At 39.4% G+C, this 21992-nt stretch overlaps 1 protein-coding gene across 1 annotated transcript in view; it reads right to left on the bottom strand.

The window, feature by feature from the left end:
• Window positions 1–21992, bottom strand: part of epas1b (endothelial PAS domain protein 1b) — a 48366-nt gene that overhangs the window by 9549 nt on the left and 16825 nt on the right. The window contains exons 2-7 of the mRNA XM_004553535.6: window positions 16489–16679; window positions 12029–12174; window positions 10794–10881; window positions 7648–7766; window positions 6691–6893; window positions 3677–3783 (exon numbers count right to left, since the gene is read on the bottom strand). Coding sequence (XP_004553592.1) covers window positions 3677–3783; window positions 6691–6893; window positions 7648–7766; window positions 10794–10881; window positions 12029–12174; window positions 16489–16679 — 854 coding nt within the window. The remainder of the gene's footprint in view (window positions 1–3676; window positions 3784–6690; window positions 6894–7647; window positions 7767–10793; window positions 10882–12028; window positions 12175–16488; window positions 16680–21992) is intronic.

Genomic DNA, 21992 nt, shown 5'->3' with positions numbered 1-21992 from the left:
CACCTTTTGTTGTCATTTTTATTAGAGTCTTTACATAACGATTTAAAATGCCATGAGATGACTGTTGACTGGCACTAAATAAAACTGCGCTGAATTTGATTTCAGCTACTGTCCTCAAGCGTACAGGACTGCTTTAAACAGGGCCAATGTAATCAGTGTTCTTCCTTATTACTCAGAAATTACTCACTGAGAGTACTTGTTGAGTTTTTGTTGTTCATGCGTAAAATTGTGACGCGTTCACATTGTTGTATAACCCAGTGAGTAATCTTCTGATGAGGAAACAAAACCAAAGAGAAAATAAACTGACAGTTCTTTTCAGTCTGTCGATGTCAGTGACAGATGGACTGTTTAATCTTCTGTGTTGCAACTTTCCAATCAAAGGTCACATCAGTAGTAAAGTTCATAAGCCTCAGGCCAGTCAAATTAGAAGACTGTGTAAACCTTCAGTACTACTTATTAAAAGATTTATGTGAGTTTATGTATATATTGGAGCTTGCATGTGTACTTTTGACCATGTGTGTATTAGAGGAAATCCAAATAAAGTCAATTTTTGCTTTTTAAGGTTATTAAAAGATCTATTCTAGGAAGAGAACAGATCAAAGAAAGTATTAAATTCATGCCCATTTGGAGTGCCTGTAAAATCTTGACCACAACTGTATGTGGTGGATTTTTATACTTTGTTTTTATTTAGGTGTTTAAAGTCCAGATTGGCTAATTATTTGTTAAATATTTGCATAATCCTTTAAAAATCAAGCAAATATTTGTAAGCGGGACAAGGCGGGATGTTTGACTTTGACTCGAGAAGGAAATGTTCTGGCTACAGTCCAAAGTTCAGCACTGGCGTGGGAAAGGCGTAGGAATGGTCACAAAGCGTACATAAGGCCAGTGACTCCCTGTGTGTGTGTGTGTGTGTGTGTGTGTGTGTGCGCGCAAGTAAGACTGTTGAGAAAGCTTGGAGGGGACAACACTGCATGTAGCAGAGAACACTGTTAGCATGTGCTGATCGACAGGCTGGTCACGTTGGCCGTGAGAGCGGCTCGTCTGTGTTTGTGAGACGTTCAGATGGATAGAGAGTCCTTTATCTTGGCAAATGTCAGACAGCTAAGGGCTGCGGATGCAGATGACTTAAGATCAGTGGAAAGAGAACATGGCTAAAAGAAAAAAAATTCACATGCAGCACACTAAACAAAAACCCGAGGACTACAATCCTCTTTCAAGTCACTTTTTTGGTTTTTGTTGACATGCAAAATTAAAGTGCAGCGAGACCAAAAGAACATGTCTAAAAGGTCAACTTTGGAAGTGCAAAACTTCAAAAGACAACTTGGTATCAAACAATCCCAATATGTGCTGAAATATTTCTGTTTCAAGCACAATGGGTCTGTTTTTTAAGCCTATTGTTTTTTTGTTTTTTGAGCCAACCTTTCAAAGTAAGTCTTTGATTTAAAAAGTCATAATAATTTGACTTTTGTGAATGTGAGTTACTTTGTTTTTTGTTTTTTTATTTAAAAAGAATGCACTTATTACCCCAGATGCTTTTAGATATTATTACTTTGGGCCTGCGGTGTTTTTTAATCCATCCAGACCGTTTCAGTGTGAATTACCATTTTCGGAAATATTGTCCATGTTCTCTTTAATACTAAAATATGACAGTCATATTCTATACTTCTTATGGTTATTGAAGTATCAAAAACAGAATTTAAAAATTTGCATTTAAAATTGCACAAAATAAATCGATCTTTAATTGTAAGCAGTTTCCCCCATAAACTATTTTCATTCAGTTAAACTACACCTATAAACTGCATGATTGTGGAGAAAGACCCAACTGTGATGAGAGGCTCGTGCTTGGCTGTATGCATTAATGTCATCCAGTCTCTATTGAGGGTAATGTTAGCTAGCGGCATGTTTTATCTGACTAGTGAATGGAGAAAATTGTAAAACCACAATTTGTCTTTATGATTTTGGACTAATTGAGTGTGGAAAAAGTTGTTGGTTTATTTTATTTTTTACTTCATGGTAAGACAGGGAGAGTGCTTTTAGTTTAATGAAACAGGCAGCAAAGACTTGTACAGCTCTGAAACTCACACCATTACAATCTAGACTGAAACACACCACTACAGGCTACAGGGGGAAGTATTTGGGTTGTACTGCTTCTTTAAGTTTCTGCTTGACATCTTTTTAAATGATGAAAGTTTTGGATGAAAATATTATTTTCTGTGAAAAGTAAAATATCAAATTAGGTACAGTTTTGTGTCTTGATGCATACTCAATCATCCAAGTAAGGAAAGTTGATTCTGGTCATCTGGATGTAGCGAATCAACTTTTTGGAAAGTACAGTTTTACTTTTCAAAGAAAATATCAGGATTAGTGTTGGCCCAGATATGCCAGGAGGGAAAAAAAGAAAAAGAAAAGCATAATCCTCTTTGTAACAAGAGCATTTTTTGCTGTGTACACACAGACACACACACCCATTATGTTGCAGGGGTGGTTTTAAGGAACTAAATTACCACTTTCCCTCGTGCACTGTCAAAGCCTCTAATGATACAGTACTGTCAGTGAAGAGAATAGCCATGACACTTCAGAGCCTTGTCCGCGCTCGCGCGCACACACACACACACACACACACACACACACACACACACACACACACACACACACACACACACACACTTATTAGATTGTAATAGAGGCCACCTGGTCCCCTGTCCACTGTGTTTGTGGCATCAGATGTGCAAACCTCATCAGGCCATCAGTGGATGCACCTAATTTAATAACAGACATCTTAATACCATGTTGCTGCTCTTTACATACACACAGACATCCACATATGTCTAAACAAGGATAAATGTATTTGTCTACCTAAAACATAAATAAAGAAAATAAAAATAAAATTTAATGAAACAAAAATGTCTGACAAGAAAAACCCCCAATATCGTCACTCAAACCTTAGGCTGTATTACCAGCTGACTACAAGCTTGAAGCGTTTAGCTGATCTGGCTAGTGATTATGCAGTTTTTACATCCTGATCACTAAAATTAGAGTTCATTTAGGGAATCCTTCAAAGTAAGTTTGGGTGACCATGGCTCAGGGGGTTGGGAAGTGCATCTGTAACCGGAAGGTCGCCGGTTCGATCCCCAGGCTCTCTGTCCTGGTCGTTGTGTCCTTGGGCAAGACACTTTACCCTACCGCCTACTGGTGTTGGCCAGAGGGGCCGATGGTGCGATATGGCAGCCTCGCTTCTGTCAGTCTGCCCCAGGGCAGCTGTGGCTACAATCGTAGCTTGCCTCCACCAGTGTGTGAATGCGAGAGTGAATGAATAGTGGCATTGTAAAGCGCTTTGGGTGCCTTGAAAAGCGCTATATAAATCCAATCCATTATTATTATTATTATTATTATTATTAAGTGCCTCGAATGTGCCATTTCAAGATGGCTGCCAATACTGGCAACCATGCAGAAAGGCTCTAATTATTGTTTAAGAGTTGCTCCATATTTCATCAGGTTTTTGAACCAATCGCTTACTGCTACGAGCAAAATCTGAGGACACGCAGGCTTAGATCTTAGCTAAAGGCTAACTACACGTGCAGATTGTGTTCATAGCTGAATCACCGTGGCTTGTTTTGCTTCATATTTGATGTTTGAGGCGTTCAAAGTCTTTTTTAAGGTCCGAGCATGTACTTACAGTTTTGATGACTCTTGGTGACACTGTCTGAGTCCAAGGCGTGGTAGAAGTCGTAGATGGAACGACCCAGCAGATCCTCGGGAGTGTAACCCATCAACTCTGTTACCCTGGAACACAGACACAGACATCTAATAAGACACGGGCTTTTACTTATTATTTGAACTTTTCTCACATGTACGACTCAAAACACAAATCCTGCACTTCATCCTGAACTTAAAAAGACATCATGTACCATTTGGAAATCAAACTGAGAGGTGGATAGATTTCCAAAAATAAGAATTGCTCGTTCTGTCTCCAACCTCCCGGTGCTTCTGGGAACAGCTAATCTCTCGTCTCTCATCACAAGTTCACGTTGTTAATCAGGATTTTGTTGCTGGCTTTCAATAACCACGTTTATAAAACTCCCTTTTATTTCTCTCCAACTCTTTCGCCAGTAAGTAGAGGTTTTGAGAATAAATAACAGGATTACTGTAATCTGATTACAGGTGCACTAATTTAAATGAAGTTTTTGAGTGCTGAAAATAATTACATACTTAGCTTCAGGCTGTTTTGACAGCAAATAAACTCAAGTTAATAACGTATATAAATAAGTGTAATTTTGACTTCACTGAGAAGCCAACAATTAGGCTAAGGGTCAAAAGCAGAGCCTCTTCCAAACAAACTGTGCTGTGAGAACATGATCCAAACCTACAACAGGAAATGGGCCCCTGAAAACAAGGTTTTATCAGGATAAGGAGACCGGGGAGGGTAAACTGGGACAGAGAATGAAGATAAGTTGTACTTAACCCAAATTAAAGTGCTAGGAATGTGATTTTACTCCAACTGCCACCAAAATGTTTTCACTCTGGCATGAGGATAGACTCCAGAGTTTAGGGATAGGATACACTGCAGCATAAAAAAACGTTTCAAATTTCCAGTAGGTATAAATGTACTCTTTCACTCCGTTTCATCCTATTTGTACCTCTGATCATCACTCTCAACATTTTTTGATGTCAAATCAGTTAAAATACAGTTTTCATCATCTATATTGCCCTTTGGATAGCTTTGGAGGTGTGAAGCCAAAGTTTCATTGAGATGAACAGTCAGCGGATGATGATGATGATGATGATGCGGTGGATTTATTGTGTGAGGGACAGAGTGAGAGGTCTGGTGATGCAGACCCTCAGATTGCATAACGCTGACAGATGTAGTGAGGAAAGGGAGGGAAGGGAGGAAAGGGAGGGGATGAATGTCTGGAGGGAAGAGGAGTACATAGGCACAATGGGTTTAAAAAAAAAAAAAAAAAGAGACACATGAAAAAAGGAAAAAATGCATTAAGGCCAGAGAGGAGAGTCAGAGTGGGGAAAGAGACGAAACAAAAGCATTAATAAAACATGGTCACAACTAAAATAGCTTCAAATTATAACAATGATGATTACGATGGTGATTGCTTTCTTTTCTTTCCTTCCATTCATTTCCTCCATGTTAAGTAAGTACAAGCGTTTCACTGTTATTTTTATTTTATTTTGTATCACGGTGTACTTTACATTATTACAGATATAAAAGTAACAAATGACAGGAAGACCAAAGCAGAGGAGCACATTACCCTGCGGGCTATCGTCTGCATACAAATGATTTTATACAAATGTTTGAATTAAAACTCTAAAATTAATTAATGCAGGAATCAACAATACACAAATTGTATCTAATTTAGTGTAATATTTGGGTCAATGTCCCTGTATTACTGATAAATCTACAACATGCACTGTAATAAGTAGTGATTACTTGCATGACGTTTCTGACTGACACTTAAAAGTAACATAGTACACACAGAAGTGTTGTCCACGTCTAAATTATCCAAGTTGTATAACTTTAGAACTTCCCTTTGTGTCCTTTTGTGTTTGTATTCCTTATACTGTAGAATTGAGAATATAGCCAATAGCCTTACGTCATTTATAAAGCTGGTATTTAATCATAAAATGGACTTTCTTACTGTACTTAGTAAATTATAAAGAATCAACAGGGATATTGAGGGGAGGAAATAATTGTTCTTCTTAGGTCAAGCAGAGTTTAAGCAAACTAGAAGGTTAAACTTCTGATTGTTACCCCTCTTGAAGAACTAATTATTCCTAAGTGATAAGTCTCTGTTCTTTCCCCCTCTCTCTCCTTCTTTGTTTCCTCCATCTCTCACACTGCCAGGCATGAGCTAAAGAAACTTTCCGTCCCTCCTCTAATGAGTGTAAGTCTCTGCTGAGCCAGGAGGGTCGACCCACCTACAATAAACTCATTTGCGTAATTGGAGAGAAGATTTAGGCGGCTATTAAATTGCACTAAAAAGGGTGAAAAAGAAAATGGGCTCTTGTTTGTAGTGCGGTCACGCACAGACCTGTGCATGCAATACACAAAAGGAACATTTCTCTTGCATGAGAGGCTTGATAAGATTACAGATTTGCGTGCATGCGATTGTGTAACACCAATCTGAAAATGCGTTGTGTTCCCTTCTCGTGCCAGTGGGAAAGAAATATCTGGGCGCAAACTATGAGGTTCTTTGGGTTTAAGATAGCCGCTTTTCATGCTAACCTACAAGTGACGAATGATAACTGACACAATGTCAGATGTCATTTTGTTTGGCAGCTTTAAAAATGTTTCAGCTTTAGGCTTGTTCACGATCTAATCCAGGGTCATTAACACTTGGCACGCTCTGACAACGTCATGACAGCGCCTTATTAATTTATGTTTCATCACCAACTTCTATTTTCTTACCTGCTAAGTCAACACACTGCAATCGCTCAAATCTTCTGTGTGTGTGTGTGTGTGTGTGTGTGTGTGTGTGTGTGTGTGTGTGTGTGTGTGTGTGTGTGTGTGTGTGTGTGTGTGTCAGACTTTAAGGGTTGTGTTTTAATTGGCAGCAATGTGAATCTGCTGCTCTACTGAACTCTGCTGAGGTTCAAACCAAATATAGGTGCATAAAAATATATTCACCGAAGCATATATTATCATTTAATACAAAATCTAAAAAATATGTTTCTGCCTACCTCTCGTCACAGTAGGTGAATTTCATGTCCATGCTGTGTCTGCTCAGGAAGGTCTTGCTGTCCAGCGGCGTGTCGATGTTGGACGGGTGTGGTATCGGTTCGCACATCAGGACAGCGCATGTGAGCGGAGGCTCTTTGAAGCCGCACAGCACTCGCGGAGGGCAGCTGTTGTACATCCTCAGTTGTCCAGTGCAGTGAAGCACCTGAGGAAGAGCAGCAGGAGTGTAAATGGAGTTTACACAGTGTCAGAGTTACCCCTGTGGTGAATAACATGCAGCCATAGCGCGATTATTACAGTTTTCCCTATCTGAGTGTTCATATTTACCATGACGCAGACACCTATTGTAGTGGTCATGTCTTTTTTGGCCCCACATTAGTCGATATTAATGGCCAGGGCTGCGATAGGTTCTTCAAAAAACGGTAAAGTACTTCTTACCTTTGAAAATAATGCTTTGCATTACTGCTATACAACCCAGAGAAAGCATTTCTCTACACTATTTGTTACACTACTTGTGTTGCTGCACAAGATTGCTTGTGGAATTGCTATTTAAGGATATAACATTAAACTTTTAATATGGGCTTCTAGACTCCTACCAGCATCATGAATTGCTCTGGATGATGGAACTCCAGGCCTCAAGGGCCGGTGTCCTGCAGGTTTTAGATCTCACGCTGGGTCAACACCTGAATCAAATGATTAGTTCATTACCAGGCCTCTGGAGAACTTCAAGACATGTTGAGGAGGTAATTTAGCCATTTAAAGCAGCTGTGTTGGATCAAGAACACATCTAAAACCTGCAGGACACCGGCCCTTGAGGCCTGGAGTTCCCCCAACCCTGTTCTAAAATCTAAACCCTACTTGTGTCCAATATGTGGCTAAATCTATTCACAATGTAATAATCTCATTTTGTGTGTGCAGTTGCTGCAGATGTGATGCTTTGTAGATGTAGCAGTTGTTACCTTCCAGCTGGCTGACTTGAGGTTGACAGTGCGTCCTCTGTTGGTCACCGTGCATTTCATCCTCATGAAGAAATCTCTCTCTGTGCTCAGCTCTTTGCATTTTTTACCAAAGCCACTTCCTGGAAGACACAAAAAAACAGTGTGTCAGAATTCATCATCTGAATCATCATACAATAATACAATGTCACTGAGCAGGGGCAAACATAAGCATTTAAATGATTCAGATCCTGCTCTTGTGAACAGCTTTTTAGCTTTTTGTACAGTATATAAAATTCGCTTGACATTAAAGCATAATAATATATGGATCCTATAAGTATGAGGAGATTTAAAACAAAGTTCAGTGTCTTTTGTTTTTTTTTTGCAATATAATAAACTGGAAGTTCACTCCCTTTATCTCCCTTCCAGCTTAGTCACAGAGGACTTGGAAAAATAGGCCAAGTTGTTACATCATAAGGTCAGAGTTCAGCCCCGGAGCTGCAGCCACAAAGCAAAGAGAAGTGTGTCTTTTGTCAAACTCCACGCTTAAAAGTGTGTCTCTAACTCCATATGGTTACACTTGAGCAAAACAAACACCACATAAATGTTTCCCCGACACTTACAAGCACGTTCATGTTCAGATGTGAATGAGTGTGGAGTGAAAGTGCGTTAAATAGAAAAGGTCTATAAATCAGAAGGTATTGTTCTGCTGGTGTGCTTTGTGGCCACTGCTGATAAGAGTTATCAACCACAGCACAGCGAGTGTGACCCTGTGTGTGTGCAGGAGAGAGGGATGGAGTAGAAAGTGGATTCACAGACAGAAAACATGTAGTATGGGTGTACTTCTGGCTCTGCTTTGCACTGCGTGTGTAACATACTAAGGTCATTATCTCTACCCCATAATGCCTTGTTCCTCTCTCAGCGCCTTTCCTCGTCTGCTCTTCCTCACGGTAGCAGCTCTTATCTGCTTTCCTTTGCACATGTCCTTTACAACTCTACTTTATCTGTTTATAGGTTCATCTCTGTATGACCTTTGAACTTTTGTTCTCATGTTTTTTCCCCCCTTGTGGACCCATCAGATATAGAATATTAATAACCACACTCTGTTCATGTTTTGAATTGTTTTGCATAGATCATCACCCACACTACACTACAACACAGCAACCACGCTTGAATCTTCCATATGGACAGCTGTCTATTCACAGCTGTCTGCATAAGTATCTGCAAAAGCATATCAGCAACTGTGCATTCAGTTTTCGGAAGTTCAAAGGTTTTTAGGAAGAAAATGGGCAGGGATTTCAATAACTCCTGAATAATCATTTAAGTTAATTTAAATTCCTTAGATCCTAAAAAGTGAGCATTTATCTGATGGAATTAGCCACTGACATCAAATCGAGTCAACGCCCGGACCAGTGAGACGTTTTTGGGCAGCACAAGGGATTTTGTTAATTATGTGGCCGAACTGTGTATCCGGGAATAAAGGGCATAAAAGGAAAATTTAAAAAAAAATCAATTAAAAAAAAAAAAAAAAAAATCACTCTATTAAGAAGAAGAAGAAAACATGCTTATTATGACTTAATGTCATTAAAAAAAAAAAAAAAAGTCAAGGTTAACACAGTCATTACATCTCTCGGCCCACATGACAGGAGCTGGAAAGTAAGCCAAGCTGTTACATGACAAGTGAGAGTTCAGCCTTGGAGCGATGCCTCAGAGCCAAGAAATTAAGTGTCTCTTGTGTCAAACTCCAAACTCACAAGTCTTTATCTCCGTATAGCTAAGGTTGAGCAAAACAAAACACCAGACGAACATCTCTTCAGGCCAAAAACAACTGCGTACGTTAATATGTGAGTGACTGAGTGAAAGATTTAAATAGAAACAGGCCTATAAAATATAAAGTATTGTTCTACTTGCAAGTTTTGCGGCCAGTGCTGATAAGCGTTATCAACACTCTGTGTGTGCTTATATTCTATATATACATGCAGGGGAAAGAGTTCGAATTCTCAACAAAAAATAAATAAATAAAATAAAAATCACAAAATCCTGCCTCAGAGTTTGTTTGCGTTAACATCAGCTGATGACATTTTATTTCACTGGAGTCACGCTGCAGATACGCAACACCAGTGCGACCACACATACTGAAGTAAAGAAGTCACACCGGTGTTACTTGTCCACAGAAATGTCCAGAAAGCAGCAAACTAACACAAGATTGGTTTATTGTCTTTTATAATTGAGGCGACTGTTGTTGTGATTTGGCACTACATAAAAAAATTTTTTATTTGAAATCAGAAACAACTAGAATTAAAATACAAACTCTCACATGATTGGGGGAAGTTTACTTAGATTATGCCTCCAGTTATCCAGCATGGCTGCATGACTTCACACTTACATAATCTCAAAATGCTGTGAGTGGACCTAATGAACCACTGCCACGATTTCAAATAAGGAAGTCAGAGTATGTACAGGCAATTAATATGAGGCACACTCTCGGGCTTAGATAATACACAGTTTAACACAGTTTCTTTTGCTCTTGTTACTGTATGATGTCATTGTGAGTAGATTTCCCAATATGGTCATGAAAGCCGACTCAATACGGAGGGTGACCATAAATGAGGAGGAGCTGATTTCAGACAGAGTGAACTGAAAGGCGAATTGTTCCTTTACTAACAATATGAAGCTGGTAATGAGTATTACAGGTGACCTTTAAATGTTTCCAGTCTGAATCAAAGCTTAGGAATCTTGTCTTCTTCGAAGACTTAACTATTTGTATTGTGAGCATCTTTTAAGTGTATTTGTTTTTTTAATTAGCGTGGTATTAATGCTCTCCAGTGAGTTGCTTAATTTGTTTTCTGTTACATACATTCTATGATCTCCTCATGGTGACGTGGGTGGGACAAAACATCAACTTTGTACACAGGATATCCTATTATCTAATGGGCAGCATAGCTTGTGAATTGCTGAGCAAATTTATTCTTTTATTGAGTAGATAAGACTCCACAGACATTCCTCTACTTTATTTCAGGGGGCATTTTCTGATAAGGAGGAGAATGAAAAGATCACTTGTCATGTCAGAATGACTGCATATTTTTTTTTAATCAGTAAACCATAATCAGGTGAATGTAACAGTTGTCATAGGTGGATAGAAGATAATGCGTATGAGACTGTGTACTAACCAGTCGTCTTCAGACTGAGGTTTTCTCTGATCTCCTCATGGTCGCATGGGTGGGTGAAGTCAAAGATGCTGTGACCAGTAAGCTCCACCTGAAAAACAAAAAGCAAACAAATAAATAAAAATCCTGAAATAAGGAATGTTAAATAAAGATATACAATTGCCTTTCTGTTACAGTTTTCTCTACATTTTACAGTAGTTGTTCCATCAGTTAGACATGCTGCATATTTCTTTTTCTGGCACCAGCACCAGTAGTTTTGTTTGGGATAAATAGATGAAGAGGGGGTAGTGAGCGTGAGTAATGGCGGCCACCATGAATGAACAAATGCACAAAAGTGTGTCACCTCCAGAAACACAGAATGCTTCAACACTAAACAAACAAAACTTTAGCAGCTTGTGATTGTAATCCTCCGATAACCAGTCAAGCTGCACTTTCTATGCAGTTTATATTTGCCCCATATAATATAAAATATGTAATGAACACACTAAAAGAATAAAATTTGGACATCAAAGACAAGTGTCCAACCAGAAGTGAAATGTGTTCTCCTTCTGTTCCACAGCAACGGTGTAAGGAGTGAAGGAAGACCACGAAGTTTTTGGACAAATCTTCTACCACAAATGATTTTCTTCCAGAAAATCCACTTAAGGGACATAAAGTTCAGGCAAATGGGTCACAAGGAAAGCCTGAAATCAGAAAGCTGAGGGCAGCGTAGGGTCGCAAAGCAGAGCTTTTGTTTCAGCGTTTACAGTAAACTTCTCCTTTACGATTTGCTGTTTAAGTTGGTGCCAGAGAGGGTGGGGAAAGAAAATGCACAATATGTTTATAGTTGAACCTCACCGTCTTGACTGAACACACACTGCTGGCATAACAGGCATTTCACATAAACACACCCCTCTCTCTCTCCTGAGTACCCGTTAACATCCACATCTGCGTCCTGTCTGACTGGGTTAATGTCTTTCTTCCAATCTTCTTGAGAAGTTAAAGAAAATTAAAAAAAAAATCTATCCACATGTCACGTGCAAAGATGTTAGATGTTGGTGATGTTTATGACCTCTCAAAGCACTTTAAACTACAAGCCAAATTCACCTGTATTTATATAGCACTTTATTCTGTGTCTGTGTCCCGCAAAAACAAAAAATAGCATCAACTATGACTGCGTGCAAATAAACAGGAACTGATCACATTTAGAAGTGTCTGCACTTGTCTGTTTATTTAAGTGTTCTTTAATGGCTGTGTACCTGCGTGAGTCCCATGAATTTGTTGATGTTCTCGGACAGGAAGATCATGTCACCATCTGATGTTACTACGGTGATGAAGCCCTCCAGAGACTTCAGGTACAGGCTGTCCATCTGTCCGTTGTCCTCGCCGTCGCTGCTGCTGCAGCCTGGAGGGAGAGGCAGCAAACAGGAGACGCTTACAAATTGTTTCTCATTCAGTGCTGATTATAAATGGATATCATTGTGAATCTGTGTGTGTTTGTGTGCACGCATCAGGCTTGTTTTCCCTCTTGAAGCTTTGGCTCGGGGACAAAACAAACCACTGTAGCTTCTTCCTGCATCTCCGGCCACCCCTGATGCTCGACCCTGACAAACTGCAGGCAAACTGCTCAAGCGGTGCCCGCTTTTAGGACATAACTTGCAATTATGCTCAAATACACTCAGCGCAGTATCCAAACATTTACACACAGTGACTCCAGTCTGTCCACAGTGTCTTGTTTCAGCTAATTGATAGAAAAAACACCTCTAGCCTCGAGCTGGCCCCAACTCAAGAGGCGTATGTGTTTGCAGACGCTGGCTTCACGCTGAACAAAGCCCAGTAGTTGATGGGGGTGGAGGGTGGGAAGCTTGCAATTCCTCTAGTGTGTTTCCCTGAGATAAGAGAGAGCAACTCTCAAGGCTTCCAACAAGGCCTGGGGCTCGAGTTTGGAGCTGGGCCCAGATAGCATTAGCCCCTAGAGGACCCGGAGCTTTCACATGGGCCCCAGGGAGCTGGGGAGACTCTCAAGGCTCTATCCAAAGACCAGCGCCACCTTTGGCCTAAATACTAAGCTGTGATTACCAGTCATTTGGACTGAGTTGCACTTTTCTTCTCTGTGCTGTTCTTTGGTTGCGTAACTGCCCTCGTTTCAGAATAATGGGGAGCAGAACAGAGCGTTTGATAGGGACAGCTGCTGCTAAGAGAATCATTTCCCCTCTATTTTCTGACATTTGTCCGGTCATACTGGACAGAATGAAGGGACAGAGCAGTGAGGCAAAATTAGTTTCTCATAATATGAACTCAGAACATTATGTGACTGTCATAGTGGGAATTCTTTTTCCACCATTTTCCTGTTCATCACGTTTGTAAAGACAGAATATCTGGTGCATGCTTTCACATGCCAAACAAAAGAGATAGTATTCAGGGTGTGCTACACATTAGGACGCCACAAGAGAAAACCTTGACAATGTCACCTACCCGATGTGGGCTTCAGGGACTGAGGCTCAAATGAGCATCTATTTTTGGGGTTAGGATTTGATTTTAAAACGAGGAGAAGAAAACGTGAAACTGAACAAAAACAAATATTTTCTTTCTTTCTTGTTGATAGAGCCTAAACTGTCAGAATAGTTTTGTTAGGTCAGTAAATGCCTGAAGGGAACCAGTACCAAATATTTAGACATAAATCTAAAAGTAAGGCACAATTTCGATAAGTACCATTAAAAAAACAAAACAAATGCATGACACACAAATTGTGTTCTGAAAAGATGAGAAATATTCAGTAATGAACGCAACCAAGAATAGAAAAAAAAAAGAAAAAAAAAGAAAATCCATATGCAGTTACTAAAGTTACTAAAGCAGTAACTTAATATAAAAGCACTCTACTGAAAACATCTGTTATAATAGTTGTTTGGAAATTTCTATATTTTTCCCCTTATTTTGGTCAATCTGCTTTTTATTCTACTCCTTATCCAATCGTTAGGGTTGCTGGAATGCTGAGCATAATAATTTACGTTTTTAAAAAAAAGTAATATATTATGAACTCAATTGAGGGAACTTGCAATTTGCCAGAGAACAAATGGCGTACAGATGAAAACAAAATATTTGGCCGCCTGATCAAAGGGCAGTAAATCAGTATATTTCCCAAAATGTAGGACTCTACTTCAAACACAACTGGGACCTCTGCAATTAGGAACGCATATGTTTCACAGTATTTTGATCCAAGTTAAGTCAAAGTCAAGACAAAAATACAGCTGAATCCTTTGAGGTATCTCCTAATCAGTACATCAAAGTTCATCAGGTCCCAACTGAGCGTAAGTTACTTAAGGGAGGTGTTCCCTACAGCGGCTCTTGGGTGCATATACAGTATGTTTGTGTGTTTGTGAGGGTGCATTCCAGCATGTTTGGCGCCAAGGCAGTCGGCTGTTATGGCTAGCAGGGGTAATGCCAGCACCAGCCGAACGATGGGCAGAGCTCTTCGTTTCCTCCGCAATCTCTCCTTCCATCACGGAGCAATCAGACCGGCCTGATAATGCTGTATCTGCAGCTGCATCTCACGGATCTCCTTGTGCTCTCCTCCCCTCTCACCCGCTGCTTTCCTACCCTCATTACCTTTACAGCTCCTCCCCGTGCACGCCTCCTCCTCCTCCTCTCGTTCGCACTTGTTAACCTCTCCTTTACATACATCTCATACATACTCCCCCCCTTTAACACTTCTTTATCTATGCGAGCACGTCTGACAACCGCTACTGGAATTTCAGAAAATGTTAATTACCCTAAATTGGTTGTATCACCCAAATGACTTTTGAACCCTGCTTTTGAGTGCTTTGAGAAAGTTTCAGTAGCTACCATTGTGTTTGGATAGAGGCAGATGTTTTACAGGTGGATATCTCAAAATCTTGGAATTTGAAACTGAAACCATTTGCATTTTTATCTCTTTTTGTGGTTAACTAACCCTTTAACCTCAGGCAAACGCGCAACGAATGTGCTGCTGGATTGCTTTTTTTTTTTTTTTTTAATCTTTGTAAAACACCCTGATTAATTGTTCTTTTTTTAGTGGAAACGCAGCCCATATTCCACATCTTTATCAAGCATCGATTTCATTTGTGTAATTTGTGCGCTAAAATCCTACTTGAGATGCTAAATGAATAAAGAAACGACACATAAATGCTCTGATTAATGATAGTCTACAAAGAAGAAATGGGAAGTAGTCATCATTGTTGTTTAAGGAAGCACTGGTTGAATGCATGGCTATTTCCTCTGCGAACAATGAAAGTAGTCAATCATAAATAAAGAGCAATAAATAGAAAAATCAAAAGTTACATAAGAATAGACTAATGGCAGTCTAAAGATTTACAGATAAGTCTAAGGTATGGCATTAATCACAGTGCTTTCCTGTGTTTTATTACTATGGTGTCGTAGAGCTGACAGCTTTTATTAATTGCTATAAAAATGGTTTTAAAGAAATTATAAATCAGGTCAGCTCACAAAGTGTGAATGATGGGAATTATTTAAATTACATGCCAACATTTTTTTTCCTCCTCCGTGTGTTATAATGACACAGTCAATAAAACCAAAACCAAAAACAAAGACAGTCATTTAAATCAGCGACAACATGAATATTGCTCATCTATACACAAACAGCTTTGACTTTAAAGATATCCTGGGGAAGTTTACCAGCATACAGGTGTCAAAGGTTAAAACCTCACTTTACCGCCTCCTCCCCTGTGTGAACTCAAGTTTTCTAGCTCTATTAAGGAAAAATAAACATTTTTTAACAAGCTGCAGTGCTGACAATTGACGTTGGTTGTTAAATTTTGTGGTTCTCTGATCTCACTTCGAGACACGGACGCAGTGGAGGAATTCCAGAACAATAGGTCTGATTCTTTGTTAAGCTTCCTCGGCTTCTAATTTTAACTAAGACGATAGGAAGGAGGAGAAGTGCAAAGAAAGACGCCAGCAAATACTTTCCTGCTTTACTGGACAACTCGACATAGCAACAGACACACACACGAACGTGCCGACACAAATCTGTGATCACACGTCAAAGAAGCTGCTGGAGGGAGGTGGTGTGCCGTTTGAATTTTTTCTCCTTTGTGTAACGAATTAAGATTCACTGCACGGAAGCTTGCACCGATTTGCATTTAGAGGTGTGTGAAAAATTAAAGGAAAAAAATACATATGGGCTTGGTAAAGAGCTGATGTGCTGTAAGAACAGCACATCTTCAGAGCACCTTGGTATTGACACACTAAGAACTCTACTGAAGGGATGGCCAATTCTCCCAAGTTCATTCTGTTCTCCTAGAGGTAGGGAGTCCTGTCTGAAGGACCAAAATCGTACATATTTGACAGCAAAGACCAATCACAGCATTGGTGGCAACAAAAGTTGCCTCAAGGTGCTTTATATTGTAAGGTAGATCCTACAATAATACATACAGAGAAAATTCCAACAATGAACAAGCACTTTGGCGACAGTGGGAAGGAAAAACTTGCTTTTAACAGGAAGAAACCTCCAGCAGAACCAGGTTCAGGGAGGGGCGGGGCCATCTGCAGCGACCGGTTGGGGTGAGAGGAGGATAAAAGACATGCTATGGACATGCATATGCCTATGACTATGTTCATAACTGAAACCAAGTCAGGAGTCTCAATTTCTCCCTTTAGTTTGTCACCCATGTGCATATTTGTGTGAGTCTGTGTGTATCTGCCTGTGGTGTAGCGTTCGTACTTATGGCGAGCAGCTTGCGTGTACGGAGGAAGCTGATAGCGAGCCTCATGATGGATGCCTTGTCCAGGTGAGCGCTGACGCTGTGGGATAAAGGCAGCTGGTGGGCCAGCTCGTAGAACACCTCCGTCTCTTTGCTGCGCCTGCAGCGCGCTGCATCGCGAGACTTCTCCTTACGTCTCTCTGAGCTGCTCCTGCGCCACAAAACAGACAAATGGTCATTTAAACATGAACAATGACACATAATCATACGGTTACTCTGGAAGTCGGTTGGCTTAATGAGACAGTCGGTCTTCGTTAATAATTATATTTCAGGTTCTTCTGTATCATTCAGCAGTTAATCTTCCATGAATGCACTCACTGTCTGGGGTCTTTAAAATTTCCTACTCGACCTTGCTGCGGGCACACCACAGCATAAAGAAACCAATCTCATAAATCCCCATGTGATTCGACAAGCACCAAATGTGCCCGTTTCAAAGGGGGTTCGCTCACAAGTTCGAATACAATGCATCATTCAGTATAAATACAAAGAAGTGGTTGGTTTATAAAGCTTTTCTGCAGCCCTGAGGTACAATAATTGCTCTTTTGTTTTTTTCCCCCTGAAAAACTAGGACTTACATATTTCCACATCAGAAACAAACTGGGCCATGTTGAAATATCAGCAATATCAGAAATTCACATCAATGATACAACAAATAGAGCTGCAGAAATGTTATTGCGCTGCCTTTGTTTTTGCAACCCAACACACATGAATTCACTTTTTTGATAAAGTTACGCAAACATATTCAGTATTCAAAAATTGCTTGACTTGCTTCTTAAAGGACTACGATTGAACCTGAATTTCACTTTGTGTGAGCTTGACACCAGTTATTGATCATCATACATGCTTTTGGTATCGCTTCAAAGCCTATCAGTGTCTGTCAGTACAGAAGGGGACGTCCCTGTTTGAGATGCAGAAAGCCAGTTCAGTTCAGCAGTTGGCAGTCAGGCTGGTTTAAGTTGCAGAAACAGTTTCCGTGTAATGGAAAGAAATAACTTGTATAACGAGTAAAGACACTGCAAGGCAGAACTACAGAAGGAACACAAAAAAGATGTATTTAGAGATAAGAAAACAATAACTTCTTATGACGCGACACCATTTCCTTCACTTCCTGCATGAAGAGATCAGTCACCAGGTCACTAACACAAACACTGTATATCTATGAAAAACACACATATGTACTCGCTGAAACAGCACACTTCAAAAATGATCAAAAGATCCTTTTATGAGAAAAGTGAAATGTGGAAAAAAATGCATTAAACTTGTTATAAAAGATGTTCATCCTGGCTTCTGATTTGAATACTCACTAAAATTCAGTCCCTAACCAACTAAAGACTGGCTTTTCTCAACCTTTTCCTCTTGATGTTAAAAGAACAATTACAATATCTTAAAAATAACCATCCCACTGGTAACTCATTCACCTCCTGTGTCCACTTTCATGCATATTTTTGTTCAACTTTCTCATTCGTATTTGGATTTAGTGAAACCTATTGAGCAAAATTCAATTTGAACTTTGCCAACAGGAGGATTATACAGCGTGTTTGGAGTCTGTGTTCCATGCGAGGAAAATGGGTTTTAATAGATGTAAATTGGTCTTTAAAAATAAAATTTAAATTGGAAACCTGGTTAAAGACGTGTAGGCAGGTGATTATTTTAATTTCCTCTGGTTAATGCATTTGTTGTTTGAGGGAGAGAGCTTTTGCTCACAGCACCGAGGTTCCAAGATAAAAGCGTTTACTTCAACAATCAAATTGCAATCTGAAAATCTTTTCATGGCGGTCAAGCTATAGCAAAAATGCCGCCAACAAAGCCTACACAAGAGCGGGCCAAATTATGTCAGCAAGCAGAACTCTGGGTAATTTTCCATGGATATGGTTTCTTTTTTTTGGCTCCAGGCTCTGAAAAAGAAATGCATCAGATTTGGACGTGAAAGCTCAAATAGGCAAACAGTCCTAGTTTAATCGCTGATCCAAGACATCAGCACAACAATCCATATTAGGACATCACACGTGGAGTTTGGCTTTATCTGGGCTCCCTCGTATGCTCAAATTCAACTCTTAGTCACTGGATACCGTCTGCACAACATGGGACTGGTAAGGTTGCGCAACAGGGTTCAGATTTATATGAAAAAGCTGCAAAGCAACAGCAGCAGGGGAAGAAACTGACAGAAGAATGCTGCCGGATGGAATAAGAAAACTGTGGTAACATCATAATAGCAGACTCATCATGCTCCATTTAAATCCACTGAATCACCTCTGCTGAAATACCTGGACAGGAACAGCATGATTATGCAACAGGTGTGACTATAAATAAGACAGTGACCAATATGTGTTTTTTTTGCAGTTACTGCAGTTTCTCACTCAACCACCTGGGGATTACTCCAAAAGAGACAATTGTCATAGACTTTCATATTATTTAGAGTCTGTTACAAAAATCAGTTTTCATCTGTATAGCTGTTCAGAATTACTTGGAGGACTTTTTTGTTTTTCTAATTTATTCGTTAAAACATTTTTAAGGCTTAAAAGTTATACTCTCTTTTGCTAGTTTATTGTAGTTTATTGTATAAATACCCATCTATAAAGTCTTGGCTCCAGTTCTGGTGGTGTAGTACTTTATTTGGGCATTAAAAAGCAGGTATCTGCACCTTAAGTTCATAAAAGTGTATTAGCTTGGCTCTGGGATATCAATTCTCAGGTAAAACAGCATTTAATTCATTTTTTTAAGTAACAAAATTCACTTTAAAATTTCTTGAGTAACAAGACAGAAACATTTTTACAATCTCCATCCTAAAATGCAGAAAAGAAAAAACTAAAATAAAAGTTCCGATACAATTAAGTGGGACCTTTCTCATACAGATTTAAATTGAGCATTTTGTTCTTTAACAAGAGCCAAAAACAGGTTAAGTTAAAAAAAAAAAGTGCTGTGAACAAAAAGCTTTTTTACCCTCAGATCTGTGAGCAGCCTCTACGGAAAAGATAACTTTACAAACCACAACAGGCGAGGTGAAGCTCTGCTGAACTTCACATGCCCTCTGTCAGTGGTGACACGATGTGGTTTATCAGACTTGATCACATCTGTGGCAGAACTGCAACATGCAGGGCCAGAAAGAAAATGTAACAGTGCAGAAGAAACAAATATTTTGGCACCAAGGTTAAAAGGTAAAGAAGCCAGATGCCTTCACACCGTAAAAGATCTCTTCTGAAGCGGAGACTTACAACCCACTGAGATAAGAGAATAAAGTGCCAAATTAAACACCTGATGAAATACTGAACCAAGTGAGACGACTATAGAAGTGTTTTCTTGCTATGACAAGGTCGAACAACAGAAAACGTCCTGCATGCCCATATAGAAAGTGTACATTGAACCATTCAACCGTTGTGCATACCGATGCTTTACACAACACAGCAGCTAAATGCCAGGAAAAATGGCAGTCGTGTGTGTTCTGGACGCGTTTACATTATTCCATACAGCGGAAAGTACATATAAGAGGACATTTTATCACCACTTGGATCAGATTTACAGTCTCGGTGAAGGAACTCTGATGGGGGTGGGATCACTGCTGTTTTAGGACACTGTGGGGCTTAAAGTGTTTTTACTGACTCTTGTAGATTTCAATATATTACTGGTTTCCAATATTCAGCTTACACTTTATTTAAGATACTTTAGATGACTCTTGGTGAAAAACACTTGCTACCTTTGCATGTGTATTGAGTGGTTTTCACATTTCCATGAGCCCTGGCTCGATGACACATATCCCTTTACCTCAGGAAGGGCATCCAGGGTAAAAAAAATTATTAAAAAAAAAAAAAAATCTGCCAAATCAAAGATGTGGAGTTGCTCACCGTCATGACCCTTTGTGATTAAGTGTTCTGCCAAAAGTGGCTTTTGTTGTGCTGCAATGAAGGGATACTTCAGAAAAACTAAGTTATGATAATACTCAACAGGTGCTGAATGTGTTCATGACCTTCCCACTGGAGACTACAAGACATAAAAGCTTGTGCATTAACATAAGATCGCTATGATGTACATTTATCAATTTATGTAAATAAATGTTCTGAAAATATATATCCAAAATCAAAGTAGAAATAAAAAGGGTAAATTGGCATTTTATTTTCTATTATCAGAATTATTTTGTCACAACATCGTTTCTATGGAGAGCAAAAACTGCCAAAAGTAAATAATCATAAATTATTTTATTTTTTGTAACTTAACTAAAACAAATTCTAGAAAGTTTATAACATAAATTTATAGTATTTCTGATTTGATTTGCACTTCTGTTAAATGACCATAATGTTAATTCCTTATATCTGTTTATGCTCCAGAGACAAATCCCCTCCTTTTAACAGACAAGATTTTTTAAAAACATTTTTTTTTTTTTAAACAAAAACAGGACCAAATCATCTCTTTTACTTAAACATAAAGCAAGAGCGTTTTCAGTGGTTCGCATTACAAAATTAAACTTTTCCCTGCAGCCAAAATCTGGAGTCCACAAAACGCACAAACTAGAAAATACAACATGCAAACACACATTAAGGACAAGATAGCATACAATTAACAGGAAAGGCAGAGCACAGAAGCACCATTATCTTATCTCATCGAGTGTTATGTCCCATCAGTGCGTCTCCCTGCTCGTCTCTGAGGTTTAAACTCATTAACCCCGACTGTCAGTCACTCAAAGTCTCATTACTGATGAGCCAGCAGACAGCAGACTGCTTCCACTCAATCAAGCCAACTGAGAGAGCAAACTTCAACTAGCTCCTTGATGTGTGTTCTTTTGTCTTTGTCTGTGTGTGTGTGTGTGTGTGTGTGTGTGTGTGTGTGTGTGTGTGTGTGTGTGTGTGTGTGTGTGTGTGTGTCACTCTTTGATTGTCCAGGGCCATTGTTGCTGAAGATCCCAGCAGACTATTTCAGTACAGAAAACAATGGGAGTCACAGCGCTTCACCAGGGCATTGCAGCCTTCCGATGTACTCACTGACCCCTCGCTCATATTCACAAACGTGCACGCAAACACACGCACCCACCTGCGCGTGCATGTGCATACCAGAGGTTAGAGGTCAGGTGCATCTACTCAAGTAAAACTTTAAAAAATTTCCAGTATTTTTCTTCTTCCTACCTTCTCTTTCCTTCATTCCTCAAATCGTTCCCACAACGATTTACTGCAGAAAATGTGTTCACTTTGACCTGCAGTAAAAGATAAATCTGGTCTGACAGATTTATTTCATCTTGTGCTTCAGTGACTCAAATCAAACAAAACCAATGCTGGTAATCAAGTAATGCCGTTTCTAGAAGAAAAGAGTCTTGTCAGATACCTCATATTCAATTATTTTCCACTTACGTTTATTATATATGTATATGGTTTTTTTTTTTTACCTTCCCTTATGTCATTCTTTGAATATATTTAGGCAGTAAAACTACGTGACTAAGTTTGCAATCATGGCTCAGGTTAAAGCACAATGCATTTATGAC

This window comes from Maylandia zebra, linkage group LG13 (genome assembly GCF_041146795.1).
Source record: "Maylandia zebra isolate NMK-2024a linkage group LG13, Mzebra_GT3a, whole genome shotgun sequence".
Lineage (NCBI taxonomy): Eukaryota > Metazoa > Chordata > Actinopteri > Cichliformes > Cichlidae > Maylandia > Maylandia zebra.
Note: the sequence above shows the minus strand (reverse complement) of the source record. Positions and strands in the feature narration are given on the sequence as shown.